We start from the raw sequence: 25344 nt of genomic DNA on the forward strand, positions 1-25344 counted from the left end.
CAGCGGACCGCTCCCCGCCCTCGTCGCGAGCGATAAATGCTGACACTGCTCTCAAAGTTGTCAACTGGAAAGTTTGTTCCTCCGGCTGCTTCAGGCAAAGGAAGTTTGGGGACCCCCTCGGGTGCTGGGGCTTTGTTCCCTTCATTCCATTCTCAGGCTCTGCAGGGCGAGGGCCTGTGGCTGCAGTTTTTGAACCTTTCCCCAGCACAGAAACCAGCTGCTCGGGGGCTCCAGAGAGAACAAGTCACCAGTGAAGATGTGGAAGGTGCCAGTGTTGCTCTTGGTTTGGGGAAGCACTTCCCTCTGGGTCCTGGCAGAAGGAGGTAAGACGCAGCGCGAGTGGCTCCCTGCAGCTGCTGGAGGGGACGAGCGAGCCGGGACTTGCTGGAATGGAATGCCTGGGCCGGGCACTTGAGGTTGCCTGGGAGCTGGGAGTGTGTGTGTGTCTGTCTGCAGAACCCGGCAGAAGGAGATGTGGGGACGTGGGGCCCAAAGAAACAGCTGGTGCGGGATCCCAAAGAAACAGATGAGCAGGTTGCGAGGAGGAGGACCCGATCCACAGGTGGCAAGGCTGGGGAGCAGCGGGGGCCAACCTCCGGGGCAGCCCACCTCCTGCCACCCCATTTGGCTCACAAGAGATAGGGCATAAGGATGGCAGCAAGGAGATGCACTGGTGGGCCTAGGCTCTCCTGCGGGGCTATGTGTTGGAGGAATGTCCATGGCCTCAGAACAAACGGACTCCGTGGGATCAGGAGGGATATCCAGGAGTGCTGGGTGGGGGGGGCTCCCCTGTGCACCGGGTGTCCCTCTGGGGCTGCCAGGTCTCCACCCTGTGCACCATGCATTGGACACACTCAGGACACCATCAGTGGGATTGGCTGGAAGAGGCTTTGGCTGTCTGCCGTAGAGAGGACAGTGTGTGTGTACAGGACCGGCACAGAGGGCTCCTAGCAGTGTGGGGGCACGGAGGTGGGCTGGGAGCCTTCAGGTTTAAGGTGCTTTGGGGCCGTGCGTTGAACTTGGCCACCAAAGGCAGTGACTCCTTAGACTTCAGCCGTAGTGGATCTGATGCTGGGGGCACTGTCTTCCCCTCCTTTCCCTCTTTTTATACCCTTCCAGCTTCTTCTCCTCTTGCCTTTTTCTGTCCAGTGTGAGGGGTTGGTATCCTCAGGACCCAAACAGTATCTGGCACATAGTAGTTGCTCACTAAATATTGGCCGAAGGAATTGTAAGCTAACTTGTGGTCGTCAGAGCTGGCAAATGCTGAAAGGTAAACCCTTACATTTTCCAAATTGAGGGTCAAGGTAGGCCTAGTGCCAGAGGCCTTCTTGGAGCGAGTGGTTTGAGGGGAGAGTGGACCTGACTCAGGCACTTCTACAATTCCACACAAAGACGATACCCAGCCCTGGTGAAATGATAGAGGGTGTACTGCCCTGTGGGACTGTCTACTTCTGAGAGACGGAGCAGCTCTCGTGTAGGGCCATGGGCTATCTTTGGAACTTCTCTTTCCACTGGAGTATAGATAGCTCTGCATTTCAGTCGCACTTCCTTTTTGGCGAGTCAGAATGCGGATGACACCGAGACAAGGTGTAGGAGGCCGGCAGACGGGGTCCCATCCTAGCTCTGCTAGGGTTGGGACCAGAGGAATGCATCCTCTGTTGTCTCCCAAGGAGGGGGTAGCTGTAATTATCTTTAAGCCAGTACCTGAATGTCAAAGGTACTCCTAAAAGGAAGCTGTAAACCTTGTTTGGAAAGAAAAACAAAAACAGCCACCTCACTGCTAAAGACAGAGCCCCCCCCTGGCCTGTGTGGCGTAGGAGGCTGGCCGTGTGCAGAGACTGAGTGGCTGAGCTGCTGGCAAGGAGCTAAGGCCCAGGAGGGGTTTTGTCTGAGGATAATGAGAGAGGAGGCTTGAACGTGGATGAATAACTTCATTGAGCTGAGCTTTGCTGGCTCTTTTTGGGGAGCTGGGCTGGGTTCACTATGGACATGAACTGTTATCCACATCCTAGAATCCTGCTCCCCACTGGGCTGCCTCTTGTGTTGTAATCTGATCCCATATGTTGCCTCTTTGGAAGGTAGTGGATTCAGAGGAGCTCTGTTGCCCCCACATCTGGCCTTTTCCTCATTTGTCAGGCCCCACCCTCCTTCTGAGCGTTCATCCAAAATACGGACTTCAGAGCCTCTCCATGAGACAGTTTATTTTGTAAAATTCTGCAGGCTGCTGCTTGCTGCAAACCCACATGTGCCTTTCCGGGACAAACCCACCCAGGATTAATCATGCAGCGAATTTCCCTGTGATTTCCCAAAACTCTTGGCAGTTTCAGAGGCCCTGAAATCTTCCTGAGTTGCTAAGAGTTGTGCACTGAAGACATCTACCGAGCACTGAATAAAGCTCAGGTCGGTCAGAGCCTTCGTGAGGGAAGCCTATCTGTTACACAGGCATACGAGCTCCAAAATCACATTTGGTATAGAAAAGCACATTTAAAAAAAATAGTCAAGCCTAAGAAGGCTAAGTCGGGACATGGTGAATAAGGCAGAACCCTGGCTGAGCAGAGGTGAGAGGCTCCTGGTCTCTCTCTGGCCTCTGAAATGAGCAGCCGATGAGTAACTCTGATTCAGAGAATTACAAAGACCCCAAACCTGGGTGTGACGGGTCTAGCCAAGTAGGAAGGACACCACTTCTCTCCCATTCCCACCCCCCACCTCATGCTGGGAATGTCAGTTACCTCATTTAATTATCACAACTACTTAAATTATACACTATTATCTTCAGAATATGCCAGAACTCAGATCCAAAAATGGGTCTGACTCCAAACCCCAGGCTCTTCTCAAGACTCTGCCACCAAAAGGCCAAAAGTCGAACTTGAAAGTAAAGGTCAACCTCCCCTTAAGCTCCTTTTGCGTGAAAACAAACATTTTTTAGAGGTATAAAAAGTCCTTTTCAAAACTCCCAATCAGTCTTTGTGGAACTCCAGATCATTTACTTTGGAAACATATGAAAGTTATTCCAAGTTCTGGCCTATTTAAAAATATTCAATGATATGGTCAACTCTTGGTAACTGAAATGTCATTTACAGTCCAAATATTGTTTTATATATGTGCATAGATTTGGGTGTATGCATATGTATAATTATCTGTCTGTAAACTAAAAATATCAAAAAACACTAATACTATAGACTCCGGGATCAACTTGCTTAAGCATTACAGTAGCATGCGTTGATGCTATTTATGTCAAGACTGGATTTTTCTTCAAGTGGAGTTAGGAAAATAATTTTGGTAATGGTTTTCAAAGGTACAAAATTGAGGATTTAATGACCTATACCTATGGAAATGTAAACCCCAACATTTGCTTATTCAGTTAGTAAAATGTATTGAACAAATAAAAATACAAAATACAAAGTCATTTACATTAAATATCATAATATTCTTTAAGGATGAAAATGTCACAGTGCATTAGAATAAGATTCATTAATTCATTCCCCAAAGGGTAATTCAGCATCTCCTGAGAGCTTGGCTCTGTGCTAGATGCAGGATTTGCACTCTATGCATTTCTGACAGAGGTATGCCTAACATTATCAAGTATGCTAAAGACATCCCAAGAGGAGCAGTGAACCTGTGCTTTAAATTCCATTGCCTTATCTGAATATTTGTTATATCTCTGGCTTCTAAGAACAGACAGGCCAGGTTACAACCAGTGGGAATATTACAGGGGAGGACGTAGAGGGTACAATCAACCACCGAGCACCACCCTCACGGAACTTCCTCGAGGAATCTACATAAGATTGGCCGGGCTCTCCAAGAAAGCCTTGCTATTCCTGCCACCCTGAAACCTCTCACGGAAATAACCAGTGAGTGTTTTGTTGGAAGAGAATCCAGTATTTTGAGGGGAACGGGGACGGGGTTGGGGGGCATCTCTAAAGCCAAGTGGAGAGTTATGGAGATAAGTCACAGGATTCCCATAGGGGTGGTCAAGAAAGAAAGCAACTCTTGACTGGGATTTTGAATCCCTTCCTTTCTGATTTCTTAAAATTTGGGGGGAAAGGGAACTGAAATTTCATGAAATGGGGGATCGGGCGACAACTAAGAAAAAACAAACCTATGCAAAAGATAATCACCTTCCCGGAGGAAGATGTGTCCAGAGGGATAGAGCTGCCAGTGCTCTGGGCGGTGGAGAGAACATCGTGGTGGACGGCCAGGTACCTAGAGAATGTGTGGGAAGTGGGGACGGTGCAGCTAGAAGGTGCAGAGACATGTTACTGATGACAAGGAGGCATTTCCCACAATTCATCAAGGGGTCTTCATCCAGGAGAATAAAAGACAACTAATATAAGCAAAGCTGTGATCCAGTGAGTAGTATCCTGCCTGAAGGAGAAGGGAGTCAGTTTGCCTGGAATCTAGAAAGGGAGAGAAAAGGAACAAGGATTTGATGACGGCAAACCAGCCTTGCCCAAGGAATTCACTTATTTAACAAATACATATTGAGTAACTGCTTTGTGAGTCAGACCAGGCAGACACCATCCCCACGTATGGGAAGGAAGTGATATGCCCTGAGCGATGGCCGTGGTCACTCTGATGCCAATCACTACGGTTCTGCGATGAATCAGGGATCCCTGTTCATCATGATGTGGAAATGTCTTCCATCCCAGAGCCCCTCCCTTTGCCTTTGCTCTATATGCACAGAACAGCATATCAGGTATTTTGCTCTTGAGAAGGGCATGCCTTGGATAGCAAATGTGTATGAAGCACTGGAAAACTCCATCCTGTTCCAAATAAACTGGTTTCCTGGCCACTTGTGAAATTGGCTAATGTAAAACAGTTTCATATGAGTTGGATCACCCCACTGCATGATAAGTGTAAATTTCTGAATCTCTTAAGCTAAGGGAACAGATTCTGGGTGGGTGCTAATAGCAGTAACTATGTAGCAACAGCTAACATTTACCAAGCACTTAGCATGTGTCAAGCACTTTCAAAGCACTATTTCATTTAATCTGCACAATCGACCTGAAAGGTAGGAATTTTCTGTATTTTATAGATGAGTATAGAGGCTCAGAGAGGTTCAAGAACTTACACACAGACACAGAGCTAGAAAATAAAAATGCTGAGGCTTGAATCCAGGCAGACCAACCCCAGAGCCCACGTCCCTAACCATTGAGCTCAACAGCCAGCTATGCTTGGTCAAGGAAACTCAGATAAGTCAGCCAGTTGATTTCTAGATTTCTTGAGCAGCAACACCCATTATTATTTGTTAATACATATTTCAGATTGAAGAACTAGGTGGGCGGTGGGGTGGTCCCTGGCTCCTTAAGCATTTGCAGAGCACACATGCTACTGAGAACTCAGAGAGGAAGCACAACAAGGTATCACAGCTCACAAAGAGCAGCAAGACAGATGGTGCATGTAAAAGAACACAGAAGGCAGCATAAAATGGCATGTCCCCTGCAGCACATACCATTATCTGCTGCTCAGTTTGCAGATGAGATTCATGGGACTGTCAGGAGCTGGAAAAATCCTTAGGGGGAAGATGGGACTTGATTCTTGGCTGTGAAAACTGGTGGGGTTGGTTGGACAAGGTGGCAGGGAGGGGCGACCCAAGCACAAGAGGCTGCTTGAGCAAATGCACAGAAATGAGAACATCTGGGGTTTGTGTGGGAAGAGACGTGAAGGCTGGCTGGAGTTGGGGGTGTGGGGGAGAGTTGGGGAGTGGCATCAGGGAAGCCAGGGAGAAGGATGAGCTTATGCTGAGTGGGAGAGCTGGGTCTTTTCACAGACAATAGGCAATAATAGCAAATGGGAGCTGGGCGGGCCATGAACGGTGGTTATCAGAAACTTAATGATGAAGGAATCATAAGAGATTGAATCTAGTTTATGGGCGGGGTGGGGGGCAGTCAGGAACTAAAGAGATAAGTCCCGTGTCAAGAGAAGCAGGTGTGAGATCAGATTTGGGGGAATAAGAGCCAGTAAGACCTGCAGTTCAGTTTTTCCTGATATTTTTTATTATGATTCTTTCCCCGTTTCCTGATTTCTTGTTATTCACCTCTTACAACATTTATTACTATATTAAATATTTTTATTGTTATGTAATTCACATATTATAAAACTAACCCTTTTAAATGGAATAATCCAGTGATCTTTAGTATATTCACAGAATTGTGCAACCATCACCAGTGTCAGTGTTTTCTAGGGCATTTTCATCACCCCCTCCCCCAAAGCGCCAGACCGTCAGCATTCACTACCATTCCCCACTCCCTGGCGTCCCCCAACAGCCACTCATCTGCTTTCTCTCCCTGTGAGTTTGCCTGTCCTACATAGTCTATACAACTGGAATCACACAATCTGTGGCCTTTTGTATCTGACGTTTCCTCTTAGCATCATGTTTCAAGGTTCATCCCTGATGTAGTATGTGTCAGAATTTCATTCCCTTTGATGGCTGAGTAATATTCCATTGTGTGGATGTACCACACTTTGTTCATCCATTCGCCAGTTGATGGATGTTTGGGTTGTTTCTGTTTTGGGGCTGCATGTATAATGATGCTATGAACATTCATGTGCAAGTCTTTGTGTGGACATATGTTTCCATTTCTCTTCAGTATATATCTAGGAGTAGAATTGCCAGGTCATATGATAACTCTGTTTAAGTTTTAGAGGAGCTGCCAAACTGTTTTCCAAAGTGGCTGCACCATTTTACATTCCTACCAATGATGAAAAAGGATTCTAAATTCTCCACATCCTCACCAACATTTGCTATTTTCTGGGGTTTTTTAAATAGTAGCCATCCTAATGGATATGAAGGAGTATCTCATTGTAGTTTTGATTTATATTTCCCTAATAATCAGTGGTGTTGAACATCTTTTCATGTGCTTGCTGGCCATTTATATATCCTTTTGGAGAAATGTCTATTTAAATCCTTTTCCCATTTTAAAACCGAGTCATCCTTTTATTGTTGAATTTTTTACATATGTGCTGGATATTGGACCCTTAGCAGACATGTAAATTGAAAATATTCATCCCCTTCTATGGGTTGTCCTTACAATTTCTTTTTAAAATTTTGATGATATCCAATTTACCTATTTTTTCTTTTGTTGTTTACACTGTTGGTGTCTCATCCCAGAAACCATTGCCTAATCTGAGGTCACAAAGTTATATTCTTATGTTTTCTTTTAACAGTTGTATAGTTTTAGCTCCTACACTTAGGTCTTTGATTCATTTGGAGTTAGCTGTTGTGTGTGGCATGGAGGAGAGGTCCAACTCCATTCATTTGCATGTGACATGCAGCTGTCCCCGCACCATCTGTTGAAAAGATGATTCTTTCCCCATTGAATTATCTTGGCACCTTTGTCAAAAATCAATTGCCCATAAACGTATGGGTTTATTTCTGGACTCTCAATTCCATTTCATCAATCTATACATCTATCCTAATGCCAGTCCCCCACCGTCTTGATTACAGTCAGGAAGTGTTTATAGTCAGGAAGTGTTGAGTCCTTCCTCCTTCATTCTTTTTCAAGATTGCTTTGACTGTTCTTGTCACTGTGGTTTAATTATTTGGGTACATCTCTTGCCCGCTAGAGAAGAGAGCAGGACCCATGTCTTATTCAGCACTTAAAAGAACACACGGTTTTTGCACAGTAAACATTTGGCTGGAGGCAGAACCACAGTGATTCGAGGACAAGAATGTCAGGAAGGCAGGTGACAGGAGAGATGACAGATAGGAACCAATTTGATGAGGAAGATGAGAAGTTTATGTGCTCTGTTATGGACACAGTGAGTTTGAGGTAATAGCAAGACATCCAAGTGGATGTGTCTGATGGGTACCTGGAGAGATACTCAACTAAAATGGTGTATGGGTGAGCCCTGGAGAGACAGTTGGCTGCCTGAATTCTCCATTCATCAGAGTCGAGGGAAAAAGAAGGCAGGAGGGTAAGAAGGATCCTCCTAGCTAAAAATAATTATTTAAAAAATCTACCAAAGCACACTTCCAACTCCCTAACTGGGCTTAGGATCAAGGCCAAGGGCAGCTAGTGGAAACATTCTGCACATTCCTCCCGGGCCTCATCCTCCTGGGCTCACAGATGGGCTGTCTGTGAGCCTCCTGGGTGGATGGCAAGGTCAGATCTACAGGCTTCTTTCTCTTCTACCTCTTGCAAAATCAGGGCCTACTCAGCTGACAGCCCTGAGTGAATCAGAAGCTCAGTTTCTCAGCAGATGGTGAGTTTCCCAAACACCCCACCACCCTGTTGAGATGCTGTGCCGGGGGCAGGGGGGGGGGGGGGCAGCACTTCTGAAGCAGGTGTTAGTCATTTGCTTATTCAAATACTAAGTGGTCCTCCCTGTGAGGTGGCCTTCCAAACAGGACACCAGCCCCAGCTCAATTATTCCAGAGAAGTTATTCTGGAGGTGTGGATTCTGGTCTGCAAAACTTGGAACCCATTTCCTCTTTTATTGAGAACATTCTCCTCTTGGTCAACAGAAAAACCTCTCTCTCCCCAGGTTGAGTAATCTTGGCTGAGGTTATAACCAACAGCCTCTAGCTTTAACACTTGAGGGTCTGAGCCCTGCCTGTCGTTGGGAGTGAGTTGGTAAGCGATTCACTCCCGTGAACCCTGAAAAGCGTGGTACTCATCCTCTCACTGATTCAGCTCTCAGAAACTCTGCTAGTGGCTGGCCTATAAGCCTTCAGCAGAATGGCACGTTGAATGCTATTGCCAGAATTTTCTACTATAGATGTTAGTAGAGAAAAAGTCCTAAATGCCAGTGTCACCAAGTCCTATCCTAGTTTAGAGGAATCACTTTCCCTGGCCCCTTGGAAGGAAGAGGTGGACCAGGTAGACGAATAGGTAGGGTTTGGGGTGAGCACCGAGGGACTTGAAAGATGAACTGCAGGTGCCCTTGGCATCCAGAAGCCCACAGCCAGAGCGGCTTCAATCCTACTCCAGGCCTTTCTATGTGGAGGAGAGAGGAAAAGAGTGGGAAGTGCAGGAAAGTGAACAATCCACGTGAAGTCTGTGTGACACAGTGGTTAGAGCCGGGGTCTGGGCGTCCACAGATCCTGATGTCTAATCCCACCATTGCCACTTGCTGGCTTCATGGGCAGTTTACTCTCAGCCTCCCCATTCTTATCTTCAAAATGGGGACATTAGTTTGTAAGGCTTTGGTAAAGATTAAGAGAGAGTGTCTGGCACCACGTTTGCACATTCTCCTATAAATTCAATCACTAGCAGCTATGACTAAAATACCTACCTCACGGATGGCCATGAATTAATTGCCAGTATTTGTGAAGCATACACAGTAGGTCTCGGTTCCTTTTCCCCACCAAAGGGGAGAGAGAATGCATGTGGTTGGGCAGCCTGATGCTGTGTCTTAGGGACCCTGTGTCCTGCTCCCTTCACCTGCCACAGCCTTGGTGTGAGTCCTTGCTACTGAAACAGGAAGTGAGTCCCCAGGCCTCATGGCCCCTTGCCTTTCTTTATTGCCCATGCTGCGCTGCACAGGCTGTCAGAATGCTGCATCCCTGGGGCACTGTGCATAACCGTTGGCTCCCCTCTCTGAAGTCAGGGGACGCTGCTCCAGATCTTAACGTGTGACGTTTCTTCCGATTTCTCTAGAAGAACTGCTGATGCTTGTCTGATCCCCTCAGCCTTGACGCATAGTTTTTCCCAAACTCTCCACCCTGCTGTTCAGATTTGCCGAATTTTATGGGAGAGGCACGTGTCCCCAGTGCCAACCATGGGCTGCCAAGTGTCACCATTGGCGTCGGCCTGCAGGGACTGACAGGACCGGACACAGTGAGTGGACAGGTGCTGCTCATCACTGTGGCAGAGCAGCAAGTTCATCCCCCGGATGAACTGTCCTGTTTTTAGCCGTGCTGTCTCTTTCATCAGGGAAAGGTATTTAACAGTGGACAGTGGCAGGAATATTATAATATGAGAGATAATTAAAAAGAAATTTCCTATTTGGCTTCAAGTATACTCCTTCAGTCAGTCAGTCACTCAAACATCTGCTAAATAGTTACTGTGGTATCAGACATGAGAATACAGGGCAGTGGGCTTTTGGTAGCGCTGGGCATGCCTGGAGGAAAAGTGAGTGCGCATTTCTATGGGATACTGAGCGGCAGCGCCAAGCCCTCTAGGAGTTTTCTCAATCTTCCACACCCTGGTGTGGGGAAACCCCAGGGCCACTTCAGTGATTATATTGACCACAAGTCCGTGTCTGCCAGGAGTGGAGTGCCCCACACACAGTTCTGAGACAGCGAATGGCTTTCAATATTCCAAAGAAAGGCTTCTACACAAGCTCAGGAGATGGGCCAGCCTATAGGATGTGACATGTAACTCAAGATGTGGTAAATGAGAACAAAAAGTCCCAAACACCTTTCTTCTTCCAGTTGCAGAGACCCGCTTCATGGGAAGTAAGGAAACACCACCAAACGCTAAATTTGGGACATTTTGAGTGGAGATGAAGGAGTGTACATGGATCTGAGAGTCTGTGACCACAGTGGGTGGTCGGGAGAGCTAGAAGATGGTTGAAGTTGGCACCTTTCTACAGTTTTGGGTTTATTTGTCTTCAGGCTTTTGAGCACAATATTGAGACACAACAGAAAAACAATAATGCAAAAGCCTGTGTTTGGGCAAAGGAACAGAAGATGGTGTTTTGTTTTTGTTTTCCAAATAGATGTTTTGACCTCCCTCTGACAGTGTTGCTTCATCTCAAATGTAATTGGGGAGATATGCCAGAATTAATTGTTTATTAATTATCCTACAGATTCCCCTACAGGGGAAAACCAGAACTTCCTAGGATGTCATAAGAAAAAAAAAAAGAGCATTCTGCTTCTCATTGGCCACAAAAATCATTCCAAGGCCGTGAAGTCATCCATCTTCAAAGGCTCCTTTGCGCATTTAGACGCTGGAGCAGCTCAAGATGCTAGAAAACACCCGACAACATGAAAGGTGCTTTAATCTGTTGGCCAACACCACAGGCTTTCTTTGCAAACCCCGAGGGCAACTCAGATTGTGACTTCTTTATTTTGAAAATCAACTTTCCCATTTCAGGACAAAGCCCTGTTGAACCCTCTTCGGAGCTGTCCCGTTCTGCAGCTTCGGGGCAGGGCAGCAGGAAGAGGACTGCAGGGAACTTAGCTCTTCTGGGGGTCAGAAGCCCGACCTACACTTATGAACAGGGCTTTGCGGCTGCCCTAGTAAAGCAAGGTGAGGTCCCGGAAGGGACTCGGCATCCCATAGGGGTGGCCAACTTTACTCAGTACATCCATTCACACGCAGATGCTGTTTCTCAATGGAACTGTACCGATGGTAAAATCAACTGCCGGCTCTGAGGTTTTGTATTATATTTCTGACTGATGGTAGGTATGACTCCAGACGCTTCCTGGCCATTACCTGTCCAGGTCTTTCCCTGGCCACTTCACTGTCTTGGAGCAAGCAGCACCCCTTGCTACCTGGACAAGAGAAATGGTCTAAGCGGTCTCCCTGCCTCAGTCTGATCCCAGCACCACCTCTGGAATGCGCACCCCATTCCCAGGGTGCTCAGGGTGGCTTCTTGGACTTCTGCCAGGTCACTCCCCTGCTCAGAGCCTCTGCTGGCTTCCTTTCACACCCCAGTTGAAATCAAAGCCCCTTCCTCACAGAGTTCCCCCAGCCCGGCCCTCCACCAGTTCAATCTCATTCCTTACCATCCAGCCACACTGACCATCCCACTTCTCAAGTGTGCAGTGGCCCAGGCTCATTGTAGGCTTCAGAGTTAGTTGGACCAGCTCTTCACCTACCCGGCGTTCACTCAATCATGGAACAAACACCTCCTGAGTGCCTGTTATGTGCCAAGTGTTTTAGGCAAGGGGACATTGGTAAAACAGCCTTTATGGAGCTTATATGCTAGTAGGACAGCCGGAATATGTGATCGTTAGCGGGAAGCACTGGGCCTGTGGGTGGGTGTGTCAGGGGGTACTGACTTCAGTGGGCCTTGGGGGATAGGCCTCCCCAGGAAAGTAACTGCAGAGGTTACTTCCCCAGGAAAGTAGAAGCAGAGGTCTCAAGGGAGTGCAGGACCACTGTCTGGAGATTCTCTGCAGTTGTCTGTTTGTTAGGAGTGCCCCCAACAGCACCCAAGTCCTTGAGAGTGGAGACCTCGCCTTGTCCACTCCTCCGTCTCCAGGGCCCAGAATGGGGCTCCGCATGTAGCAGGAGCACAGGAATGGGGATACACAGGATCCAGCCTTGATCACTGCTGCAGCTTTAAGTTGTGGAGCAAGAGCTACACCCTTTTGTAAAGCAGATCACACCCTCCTTCTAATCTATCTCTGGAAGCTTAGTCCTGGACGGAACTCATTTCAGGAAACTGAGATTGTCCCTAAGTTATTTGACTGGAAGATTCTAAACAGATGAGATTTCCTAAGAGCAGGTGAGGTGTCAGAGGAAGTAGTTGCTTCTGCCGCCCCAGGATTATAATTTACCAGGTGGTGAGGAGGGCTGGGGAGGGGAAGTGCAAGGATGTCAGGACCCAAGGAGGGGGCAGCAGGCTCTCCAGCCCACAGCTGCCATGGAGCCACAGAGATACTATTTGGGCCTGTGTTGGTGGGTACATGGATGAACTGTCAAAACACTTGGCTTTGTGTCTACTCACCAAGCAGGTGAACTTGGCAAATCACTTAACTTCTAGTGTTGTTAGAGAAAAATTATTCTGACAACAGTTGGAACAGAAGATCTTGTTTGAGACCATCACAATAGGGGAGAGAGAGAGAGGGCTCAACTCTGGATTCAACAGACTGCTGGGGATTTATAGCCAAGGAGCAGAGAGTGTGGGAGTCAGTAAATGGAAAATTGTGAAGATGAGACATTAGAGGGTAGGGGGATTCTTGCTAAACCGGCCTAACAGGAATCTTGCTAAAGGCAGGCCAAGGACTTTGACATCGAAGGTGGGGGATGGGGACTTGATCAGATACAGAGTGTGGGAGATTCTCTCTAAACTGACTTAGCTGGGTTCTTGTTGAAACTAGACTCTGTAAGGAAGGACACAGAACTCCCAGGGTCATGGCCTCTGGGATTGAGGAAAAAGCTCAGGGGAACCTAACTAAAGTTTGGTCAAGGAGAAGTCTTTGTCAACCTCACTTTCCTCATCTGATAAATGGGGACGATAATGCAGTGCAACCTACACACAGGGCCACTTTGGAATGAAGTCAGCCGCACAGCTGCCTGCATGGCTGAGAAACCTGAGGGAGGGTTTCGGTGTAAAGCTGTGCCTCCATGTTAAGTAGAACCTACCTACACCTCGGCAAGATCTCAGTGCCCTTCTGGTCGAGTAGCCTGCTCTTCCTCCTCACTGTCTGTGCCCGTTTTGTTCTGGCCACTCCTTGGTGCTGAATAACTCGGCAGCAGTCAGGTGATGTGAAGAGGAAGAGGTTGCTGATGAGAGGGGGCATACATTTAGGAATTGGTTCTGGAAAGAGTTGGTGGTATGTAAGGGGTCAATGGTAAGGCCCAGGCCATTCATGCTGGTCTTGTGCTGAAAGGTTTCTCCCATGACTGTGACACAATATTTGAAAGCGACATCTGCCTCAGTGAAGCTGGTGTTGAAGCAGTGGGGTATAAGGCAGATTTATTGGGACACCTGGGTAATCTTTTAGGGGGAAATGCGGTTATTTCCTCATTTTACATCCTAATTCAAAACAAACATGAGACAAATATTAAGTATAAAGGCATAACCATAAGGAACATATAGGTGAATATTTACATAATGTTGAGGTGGGGTTTGTATGTATGACATCAAAGGGACAAAATAAGCTTAATAAGTTTGATTGTGACAGAGCTCACTACTTACAAGACAGTTGCAAATGCCAACTAGTTTTATCAAAGTGTTTGCAACCTCTGCTCCAAAGACTATAGTCTTAAGAATAAAGAGGGCCTATAAAGCTATAAAAAAGATGAAAACCATAGTAGTAAAATGGTCACAAAAGAAGACATTCCTAATGTCCAACAGATGGAACCACTCACCACTGCTTATCAAAGAAACGTAAATAAAACCAGAAGACTGAAAACACTTAGTCAGATTTTTACCAAGAATTTGGGATTATTGCAATTCAATTACAATAATTTACATTACAGTGTAATAATAATAAGTGCAATTTAAATTACAGCATGATTTGACTTTGCACAGACATTCTAAAATACTGTTAAAGAAATGCCATCTTATAAACATATGGAAGCTAGAATAATTTCTTTAGAGATCTTGGGCTTCAGTGCAAGGACAAAAATTATTTATAATTACTCTTTCCTACCAATAAGCATCTCTTCAGTTCTTGTTTGTTTTCAAACTTAAGAACCTTAAGGTAAGAGCTGATTTATCACACCATCTTCTCGTAGGTAATATAACTTCGGTGGAGCTTTTTAAAGATTAGTGCACATACAAAAATTACAAAGTAAATGGATGAGTTTTTGCTGCATTTGGGAACCTCCATCGGTTCTGACCCACAGGCTGGGTGAGGCAGGAAGAGGTGCTCATGTGAGCGTGTGGGTTCCCGGCTCCAGAACTGACTCTGTTATTGCAAGTTCATCCCCGTGCTTACAAAAACAATTGTGTGTGTTGTCTGTGCACACACGTGTCTTAGGAGAGAAAAAGGATTGGAGGGCAAAGACACCAAAACATGATTTGAATTTCACCGTTCAAGGGAAGAGGGCCTCGAGGGCTGTCTGGAAACTGAGCAGCTGGCCTCCTAGGAACCCTTCACCCAGGAAAGCCTTCGGAGGAAATAATAAGAGGGACAATCGAAGATCTCTTGTTAAAGATCAACTTTCCCAGGGAGTGAAAAGAATGCTCAGGCAGTGAGACAAAAGACATGCATCTTAATCATGAGTGTCATTCATAAAATGCCCTTTGTCTATTCAGAGCGATTTTAGTACTTGGCTCTGTGGACCAAGAGTAGAAAAGAACAAGAAGGAATTTTTATCAAGCTACGCTTTCAATGAACTGAAGTTTCTATGAAAGAATTCAAACCAACTGCTTTTCCACATTCTGATTTTTTTTTTTTAAAAAAGCAAGAGTGGTTTGGTTTGGCTTTTTTAAAGTTAGAGGGTGCCTACAGTTAAGTGATTTTGCTGAACAGCTCCAGAAAGTATTATGAAAACGGATGATTTATAATCTGTGTTTAAATCCAGAGAGGAAGAAAAAAAATGTGATGCCTAGTTTTTTAAAATAAGGAGTACTTGCCTGGCAAAGGGATATTTCCCCTTGAGCTTGATAAATACATTTAGCATTTGCCTACACCACCGAGTCATAAATCCTGGTGGGAACCAATCACTACCCATCCCCCAATCCCAGCAAGCAGTCAGGAGGGGAGGCAAACTATTTGCATGCATTGAGGTATTCAGTTATTGCTGACTGATGAAAGCCTTTTTCTCCACCCCCCGGATGAAAAACAAATGCATTTTCTGGGAGACTCATCCAAAGCTATTGATGTGTCAGCACTGGATTAAGACTCTAGATACAAAGAGAAGGCTCATAGAACGAGCACATTCACTCTAGATGCTTTCTCTCTCTATGCAGCAGCAGAGACGTTAGGACAGAGTATTTGTTAGCTATGCCTTTGACTGGGCTAAGCTTAGGGAGACTTAAGGCAAGGACCGTATTGCTAACTTGATCACTGCCCAGATGCAAACATCTGCTCTTAAATTATACTAAGAAATCTCTAAGCAAACCCTTCTTTTCCCTGGGAATGCTTATTTTGCAACTGAATTTAGTTACGGAATTTCCAGAGCCACTCTGGGTCTGGGGAGGGAAACTGTGGCCAATGAGTGAGATTTTTTAAACTCACAAACAGGGTAAGTTGATGAGTTGAGATGATGCTGCAGCTCGGTCATGATTAGTTTGGATCATTGCAACAGGAGGTTAAAGAGGCCACCATTGTTATTCCCCACCCCGTCGTGGAATTCAACCTGCTATCCCACCCCACCCATCCTCTGCTCCTCTGGAAACCTTTCTCATTGGCACAACAGGGTCATTCATCCTATGTTAATGCAGAAAAAGCACCTCCGGGGGCAGTAAGGTCTCTAACTCCTGTAGCTCTCAGGGCACTAAGTTCTGTTGGTTATCTCAGCACCATTAAGTATATTACTGACCCTTCCCTGCGGATGTTAACCCCAACTGTAAAGTAAGAGATTGCATTCAAATCTGTAACGTTTGTGGTCATAGCCAATGGCTCTAATCATTCAAGTGGGCAGCAACTTCAAAATTCAATGGAGAGCAAGCTTGATTTTAAGAAGGTGGAGACCCTGCTTTTCCACATTCTGATTCAGTAGATTTGAGATAGAGCCTACAAATTGGTATATTTAGAAATCTTTCCAGCAGACTCTAATTTAGAATTTTTCCAGGTCAAAATATTTTTGTAAACTGAATTCATTGATTGATCATATGAAAGGGCATCAGGAAGAATTTGGTTCATTATTAAAAGGCCAAGTGTCCATCCCCTGTCCAGCCCACCTCAGTGGGGAGGGGCTGGCCGCTTCACCTTTTTGTATTTCCATGTTCCTTTGTTTTGCTATAGAGACAGCCAGGCCATTGTATGGGACAGAGGTGCAGCAAGGAGAATGGTTTGCAATCAACTTAAAAGATGACCCCCCCCCAAAAGAAAATCCCCAAAAGAAATGGGAAAGAAAATAGTCTGATTGCAGCTGGCCAGTCGGGTTGGCCCACATGATTTCCCCCTTACGTCCTGACTCAAGTTTTTCTTTTTTAGCCAGCACAGTTCTGCCAGAAGATGACATGACTACAGGTATGGAGGATAACATAGGGAACCTAGGTATAGAAGATGACGTGGTGACTACAGGTGCCAGTGAAGAGCCCCATGAAACTGGTGGCTTGACAACTCTGGTGAGTATCACAGAAAGAGGAATTTGCTCCATAGGCATGTGATCATATGCAAGGATATTTATTACATACATGTGATCACATACAAAGATACTTCTTATATATATATGTGATCACATGCAAGGATATTTTCTGAATGTCTTATTTCACTTAGCATAATGCCCTTAAAGTTCATCCATGTTGTAAGCATGTATGAGAATTTTCTACCTTTTAAAGGCTGGGTATTACTCCATTGTATGTATATACCACACTTTGTTTATCCATTCACCTGTCAGTGGACATTTGGGTTGCTTCCAACTCTTGGCTATTGTGAACAGTGCTGCTATGAGCATGGATGTACAGATCTATCGTCCAGACCTTGCTTTCAATTCTTTTGAGGTGGGATTGTCGGATCATATGGTAGTTCTATTTTTAATATTTTGAGGAATCTCCATCCTGTTTTTCACAGTGGTTGTACCATTTTACAATCCCACTGACAATGCAAAATGGTTCCAATTTTTCTACATCCTTGCCAACACATTCTTTTCATTTCTTTTGATAGTAGCCATCCTAACAGGTGTGAAGCAATAGTTTTATGATTTTAATTTGCATTTCTCTGAAGATCAGTGATATTAGTGGGCATCTTTCACATGTTCATTGTGTATCATCTTTGGAGAAATCTCTAGTTAAGTCCCTTTACCCATTTTTTAATCAAGTTATTTGATTTGTTTTTTGCTATTGAGTTGTAGGAATTCTTTATATCCTTACCAGATACGTGATTTGCAAATACTTCCTCCCATCCTGCTGACAGCCTTTCCACTCTCTGGATTGTGTCCTTTGTGCACATCCCACTTACCTATTTTTGTTTTTGTTGGCTGTGCTCACTAGCATATTTGTTGATGCTCTACTGGCATGAATTTTGGAGTCAACAGAACCATTTCCAAGTCTTGCTCTGTTGCATGCTGGCTGTGTGAGTTTGGGCATATTATCTAATCTCTCTAAGCCTTGTTTACACTGTAGGACTAATAATAGGATTTATTCATAGGGTTTTTCATGGAGTAAATGAGAAGCTATTTAAAGGGCCTGGCACATAGTAAGCTCTCAATAAAGGCTAGCTATTACTCTAATTGGGGGACGGAGGGTGTTGAAGTATGATACAACATAATATGTACCAAATAAATGTTACAGGGAAAAGGTGCCATTCAAGTTCAAGGGAGAGGGAATTGAAGCCAAGTGATCTAGTGTTTTCTGAAGAATTCAGACCCTGGGAAGTCAGCATGCTAAACACTTGGCATTCATTTCTGGAGTAGACTTGTTTTTATTTTCATCTCCACTCTTGCTGTTTCTTTCTTTTTTTTTTCTTGTTTCCACTTTAAATTTATGTCAGCCTAAATTTTATATATTTATGCCACCTTAAATCCTTTTCTTTTATAAGCCACAGTATCTATTTTAAAACATTAGGTTTTATTTCTGTTTTGCCTCTTTTACATCTCCAATAGGTGCCAGCAAGTACAGAGAGTAAACCAGACATTCACATAGAGGATCTGCCGACGGCAGAAAGCACAGTCCGCGACAAAGAAGACAGCCAGCGGAGGACCACGACACCCCATATGGTGGCTAGTCACCCCCCGGGTAGGGAAACCAGTCCTCTTGAGAGGCATTGATCTTATTCCAGAAATCCCTGAACAAATATAATAATCAATAGGCCACATGTTGGAATGCAGAAGTGAATTCTGACCCAAGCTTTATGTGGTAGGTCCAGAATTTGATTTCTTGGGTTGCTAAGTTGAATTTGATTTCTTGGGTTGCTGAACATAGCTCTCTGCCTTAAACGACAACTCGCGACAGTGTCCCCACGAGGGCAAGTTAAGTAGCTACTAGTGCCGGTGGCTGACCCTGTGCTGATACAATGCTACGCTAAGAACTTTGTGTTGGCATCCAAGAGCAGAGAACTCAGCTAGCCTATGTGAATCTTAAGAGATTCTATACTATTATTTACTATCATACACTGAGTTCATACTCATACTCATGCAGCAAGAATCTTTTCTAAATCAGTCTTAATCAGGACTTGGAGTTGTGCGGCAGTGTGACTAGAACACCTTGGGGAGAAACTTGGAAGAGGACTTTGGGTCTTTGCCATTATTATGAGGTTTAGACCATCACTGATGAAAATAAGAAAAATCATTGCCATTTACAATTTAGCAATGCAAGAGATAGCCTCCTATTTCTAGAGCTTTCTTAAGAGAAATTCAGTTGTTTGAGATTTTTTTAAAAATATGCCTTATTTTATAGTAGAGAGGGGTGGGAGAGAAGAGGAACCAATCCTCCAATAACTGTAATGACTGGTTGCTAACTTGAGTGATTTTATGTAAATCGTTTTATCCAGATAGGTGTTTCCTTCCTTCTGTGAAAGTAGACATAGAGCTTTTCTAAAGCAATCATTCCTCAAGCCAGTTGCATATCCAAACACCTAAAAAGGTTTTCTTTATTGTTCAATATACATTTCTAGACCCAGTTGCCAATCTGGTTTTAGAAACTATAGTGTTTCTGTGAGTTTTAAAAAATGCTTTGTATTTGTACACACATGTCCATAGCATCGTCATTCACAACAGCTAATACACGAGAGGGCGAGCCAGTGTCCATCAACAGATGAATGAATAAACAAAATGTGGTGTCTACATACAACGGAATAGAATACCTTCCTTTAAAAGGAACAAGATTCTGAGACACGATACACAGATGAACCTTAAGAACATTATGCAAAGTAGAATAAATTAGTCTCTGCAAGACAAGTATGTGTGATTTCACTTGTATGAGGACTTAGAGTACTGATTTATACGGACACAAAGTAGAATGGTGGTTGCCAGGGACGAGGGGAGGGGTGGAATAGGGAGTTATTTTTTAATGGATGCCGAGTTTCAGTTTTGCAGGATGAAAAGTATTCTGGAGGTGGATGGTGGTGGCGGCTGCTCAGCAACATGAATGTGCTTAATACCCCTGAACTGTACACTTAAAAACAGTGGACATAGTAAATTTTATGTTATGTAGATTTTACCACATAGGAAAGAAAAAAAAAAGCTTCATGAAATGCTTTGAAAATAAAGCTTGATGGTCATTCCCAGATAGTTATGAAGGTTTCACATGAGCAACATTTTGCTTTCAACATTCACCCATATCATCCAGTCACCCCCACCCCATTGTAATCACTGCCCATCAGTGCTATAGAGTCATTACTCGTCTTCTCCATAAGCACTTGTTTTTTTTTAAGAGGTACCTTTATTAAGGCAGTGGGTGTATTTCCCATGAAATGCCCAAGTACAGTGGCATTCACATGTATGACACACTCATGATCACAGCATAATTAGGAGGAAGCTCAGGAGTATAGGACTAATAAGCTCTACTTTAGTAAAGAGTCTTCCACACACTTTACTTTTGGTAATACATTTTCTGACCAATGGTGTCATTGATGGTGATAATGCTGTGTTAAGAGCCCAGCCACCAAGTCAGGACATGACAAGAAAATGATTGACATGTCTCTACTGTGGCTGGCAGTGTGGGATGACATTCTGGGAGTTAATTACATGACACCTTCGTTCAGGGCAGGCTTCAAACCTAGAAGTCTCCCAGCCACTTTTTTATGGGGGGATAGTACTATCAGCTTGAGCTCCGTGCGTCAAAGCCATGGGTTCAGCCAAGGAGAGCTGGGTTCAGGGACCCCTACTGTGTTGCCATTTAGAAAAGGTGACTTTTTAAAAAGAGAGCCTTGGTACAAAGGGAATGTCCTTCAAACCCAACCGTTAGAAAAAGTTAAGCATCTTACAGATGATGGCTGGCCAGTTTCACCTTTGACTCAGAAAGCTATTGTGTATCTGTGGTATTTTGCAAGTTGTAAACTAGTGTTTTAAGAAAGGGTCTGACTGATTGACTTCTCTCCACTGTTTTATTACATCAAAGCTTTTTGTTTATCTGAAAACTAGATAAACTACCAGATGAGTTAAGGACTCAGTATATAAAGAGGTTGATGGGATAAACAAGACAAAACAAAAAATCTTAATTTTACTCAATTCTTATTTTAAAATAATCTAGAAGAAACCCACAATTTTATGACTTACCATAAGTTAATAACTCACACCCATATGATAGGTAAGTGAGAATATTCACATTGTAATTATTGGATGAGGTTTGGCTACAGATAGAAATCCTAAAATAAAAGCATAAACACAAAAGGCCTATTCTCTCACTAAACTTAGCCAAGCATATATTTACCTTGTAAGATGGGAATTTTGCTACTAAAGAAAAAGCAGGGAATTGATATCACAAGACAAATCACGGTGTTGGCCACACCTTCCAAAACTAGTGTAGAGTTGCTCTCAGAACGAAAATCATTCAAAAGAGACCTCCTCACAGTGGGAGGGTTTTTCCATGATCTTAACATTGGACTGGGAATCAACAGCCTTGGATTTTTTTTGTTAACCTGACCTCTGAAACGTTTTGATCATTTATTTAAGATCTCTGTGGGTCAGTCTCCTTGACTCTGCTCTCTTAGGCAGATGAGAAAAAATTAATGTACACAAAAGTACTATAGACCCATAGGTGTGAAGAAATGTTCATAAAATCAATAAAATAGTTTTGAAGACAGGATCATGTCAGAGATTGCTTTAAAATCCTCTGACCCAATTTATTTATGAAATTATCCTCTTTGCTTGTGTTTTACCTTCCACGTAGGGTAAATTCATCTTTTGCCAATTGTTACATTATAGTTATTAAGTCCTAATAATTTTATTATAATTGCATCTTTTTTTACAGAGAAAGCTGATGGAGACACACAGATAACAGTTGAAAAAGGTAGGCTAGATTTTGGTTTCAAAATATTCTTATGGGAGTTTTTTAAAAAAGGTGTCTTTGAACCTAATCTTGGTGATGAATTACATTTTTTTCCTGGTTTGAAGTCAACAAGAGCAAAATACAGGACCTTTCAGGAACAGATTTCAAACCTCTTTTGGGAGAGAAAAGGGAATTGCCTTCAGTTGAAAATAAGCAAACCACAAATGAGTCTATTCACTTAATGACAGCTATGGAGAATGGTGTCCTATCGCCGTTTATTGTTACTCAGAATGAAAATAGAGACTAATTTAATAGCCATACACACACACTACCCAATAATTAACAATGAAGCCACCCCCTATGAGAGCTATGCTTTATAGCTCCTGAGATCCAGAAATCTTCCCATTCAAAAGATGGGGTTCAAACAGCCCAAAGTTTCTTCTAAGTCACCTCCCAGGAGAAACAACATAGAGAACACTATTTGTTATCTACATTGGGGCAGTGTTGTTTATAAATGACACATTTTGTTGCAGGTGTATCATTTATCTGGGGCTCATGCTGTTTTTCCCCTTCTCATTCAGACGGCTTGGCGACCGTGACCCTGATTGGAATCATAGTTGGGGTCTTACTAGCCATTGGAATCATTGGTGGGATCATCGTCGTAGCTGTGAGAAAAATGTCGGGAAGGTACTCGTAAGTAAAGAGCTTGTGCTGTGTGAGAGGCCAATGAAGGGGATCATTTCTAGAGCTCCATCCTTTGAACTGATAGACACCTCTAAATAGGATCATGTTCCTAAGCCCCCTACCTCCATAATAACAGCATCTGAGGTTTCCGCAGAAGAACAGGGGTCTACATGGGCCTTGTAAGTAAAGTATACAAGAGTCAGAACCGGAAGTGGCTCTTTAGTTAACTGTCTGTTGAGATCCAACCAAATTTGACCTTTTGTTCTAATTTTCCAACTGATCAACTTGCAAAAAACCCAAACCAAGTCTTAACTTGATACCTAGTCACCCTGTTCGCAGTCATCAGAGGTGGATGTTTCCCGACGAGCATCCGTTGCGGAGCCAGGGCTCCTGCATCCTGGTGAGGATTCTCCCGGCCATGGGGTCCTGATCCCTCCACGCCCGCCCCGCACGCAGCCACACACGTGCTAGCGTGCTCCTACCATGGACTACTGAGGACAAGGAATTCACTCTCTTTATGTTAAAACTCCTTAAGAATTCAGAACATGCAGATTCATAACCACAGGAAACCTTTTTCTTATTTTTGTTGGGGAGATGGTATATGCACCGGGAGGTGCAAATGCTATACCGCTGGGGAATTGAGGGACGTAAATGGCAGTACAGTGCTTGGAAATGTCTGGAATTTGTGACTGTGTGAGGACCAGGCACAGAGGAGGAATGAGCAAGGAGAGAAGAGGACTGAGACAAAAGGACAACAGGAACAGTGACTCACGGGATTACTGCTCACAGTGCCAGTAAAAGAAGTGACACACACCTTTCTCTTTGTTTTCCCAGGCCCTAAAGAGCTGAAGATTTGTGCCAGCATGTTCAAAAAAGAGAGTTTCTGACTTCCCCCATCCCTGAGCATGTGGGAGAAGATGACCCATGGAAATGCTTGGCCACCCCACTCAGAAATCCATGGCGATCCCTCCGCTTGCCAAAAGTAACCAAAGGAAGGATAATTCACAAGACTTGCTCCTCTAAACTTTTGTCTTTTGAAAAAATATTTTAAACATAAATTTTGTAAAGGATTATTTAAGATATAAAAATGCATAGAAAATGGAGCAAAAACTATGTAAACTGATTTGTAAGTAAGATAGATAGTGTCATTCAGTGTTAGAAGCTGTAATCGTGCGTTCGTTCCGATCATTCTGTTATTGTTAAAATGCATAGGACCCTGGAAATATTTATACTAATGGAGTCCTTGGGTCTAGTGCTATGTCAGTAAATGGCATAAGCATTTCGCAATTTCTGATATTGAAATGTGCACATTCCAGTCTAGTTTGGTCTGTTTTGAAGGCCTGATTTCATGTGAATAATCCAGTAGAAAAATCTAAACTTGGATCATTTGTAATGAGCAACTGCTTTTCACCGGTCCAGATAAATCATTTCAAAGCCATCCATTTCAGATCATAAACAGGAAGTCTATACTTTGGAGAAGGGATTCTGTTTCTCACAGCAAGACCACCGGGCAGGCTCTTGGCTTGCTCTATGCCTTCTCCAGCAACGACTTGATGACTGAAACCTTTGCTTCTATCTGCCCCCTCCTCTTCCCTTAGTTGATGGGGAGCCAGAGCTAAGGGGAACAGCCTTCTCTCATTCCCAGGACGCAAGTCCTTCAGATGGGCCATTTTGTTCTGGAATATGGAGGTGTCAGTCTTGGATGCTGAAGAGGTTGCTGGAGGCCAATTGGTGCCTGAGGCTCCAATGTTCCAGAAACTAAGAACCACAGTGGTCCCCAAACAGAAGGAAATTCTGTGTGCGCTTCTGTTTTGGTGGGAAACAGAACCCACCAGTCTTCTGATGTTTACTTTCTGCCTCAGAGGAAAGATACGGGAGGCAAAACTAATCTTGTAAAATACTAATTTTTAAAAAGCAGCTGGATTTAAATACTTGATTTAAAAAGAAGATATTCCCAGTCTTCATGACATGCCACGTATGTCTGTGGGATCATAACTGAAAATACGGTCATGAAGGAGCCCGGGGCTGTCACTCTGTCCAGCACAGTGCATTTCTCCCTGGGGTCAATTGAATTGTTTTTCCCAAACCAAAAGTTTTTGTGCAGAGCAGGGGCTGGGTCATGATCGTGGTTGTGCAGTTCTAATATCCTCTAAACTTGTAACAGTTTACAAAACAGGAAAAAGTAAATGATCTGTCGGAAAGCAGAGCCCATTCTTCCATTTTTTTTTGCAGTGATGTGTGGATGTTATTATGACCCGTGTGCCCTTCTGTTGCCCAAGTCTAGGCCGTGCACCAGCCCAGGTTCCATATTTGAACGTCAACTGATTAAAAGCAGGGGGTTTATAAGAAATCTTTATGAGCTTAAATTTATCCTTCTGTTTCATCACTTGGATTCCTGAACAGGAGTTGGAATAATGTCCATTTTGTCTTAATGTCCTTTCTCTTTTCTTTCACTGGGAGAAATCACAGCCCACCCCAAGTCAGACACTGGACCCGCTGCCTGCTGGGACAGGACCATGGGTTTCTTGCTCACATCTGTGTTGGAGCTCAATGCCGTGTAGATGTGTTTTAAAATAAAACAGATGATTGTGTATAACAATGAGTCAGAACTTTGATTGGAAATTATAAATGGTTATAGGAAGTACAGCCATGGGAAGAAGTGTAACCATGTCCTTCAGCTGAGGCTCTGCTGCAGGAGAGATGAAGGTCTAGCTGAAGAATGGGACAGATAAGTGACACCTGGGGACTTTTATGCCCCCCCACCCCAGTCACAAAGGGCTTTCAAGGTTTTGCCTGGCTCCTGATTTCTCTGCACTGGAGAGAGCAGCCAGATGAGGGAGCCATTACACCCTGCTCCCGCCAGTCCCCACTGTGAACTTGATCTTGGGTGTGTAGGGCACGACCACACAAGAAAAGGAGGTAAGAAGCCCACCTGCCCACGGGCCCAGGCTGCATGTTGTTCCAGAATTCCTCGTCCTGGGACATCAGCTGTCAGCC

At 44.2% G+C, this 25344-nt stretch overlaps 1 protein-coding gene across 3 annotated transcripts; it reads left to right on the plus strand.

Moving 5' to 3' along the window:
* Positions 1-36: 36 nt before the first annotated feature.
* On the plus strand, positions 37-24946 carry PDPN (podoplanin). 3 transcript variants are annotated; one of them, XM_036925123.2, is made up of 6 exons: positions 37-323; positions 16730-16863; positions 18339-18471; positions 21646-21684; positions 22245-22356; positions 23182-24946. In XM_036925123.2, the coding sequence occupies exons 1-6, from the start codon at positions 257-259 to the stop codon at positions 23186-23188; spliced, it is 492 nt and encodes a 163-aa protein (XP_036781018.2). In that variant the 5' UTR covers positions 37-256; the 3' UTR covers positions 23189-24946. The 3 variants fall into 3 exon arrangements, with proteins under 3 accessions (XP_036781018.2, XP_057355740.1, XP_057355739.1); XM_057499757.1 differs by lacking the exon at positions 37-323 and adding an exon at positions 10831-11198 and having other exon boundaries at positions 22245-22350; XM_057499756.1 differs by lacking the exon at positions 37-323 and adding an exon at positions 10846-11198.
* Positions 24947-25344: the final 398 nt, after the last annotated feature.

This window comes from Manis pentadactyla, chromosome 4, assembly GCF_030020395.1.
Source record: "Manis pentadactyla isolate mManPen7 chromosome 4, mManPen7.hap1, whole genome shotgun sequence".
Classification (NCBI taxonomy): Eukaryota; Metazoa; Chordata; class Mammalia; order Pholidota; family Manidae; genus Manis; species Manis pentadactyla.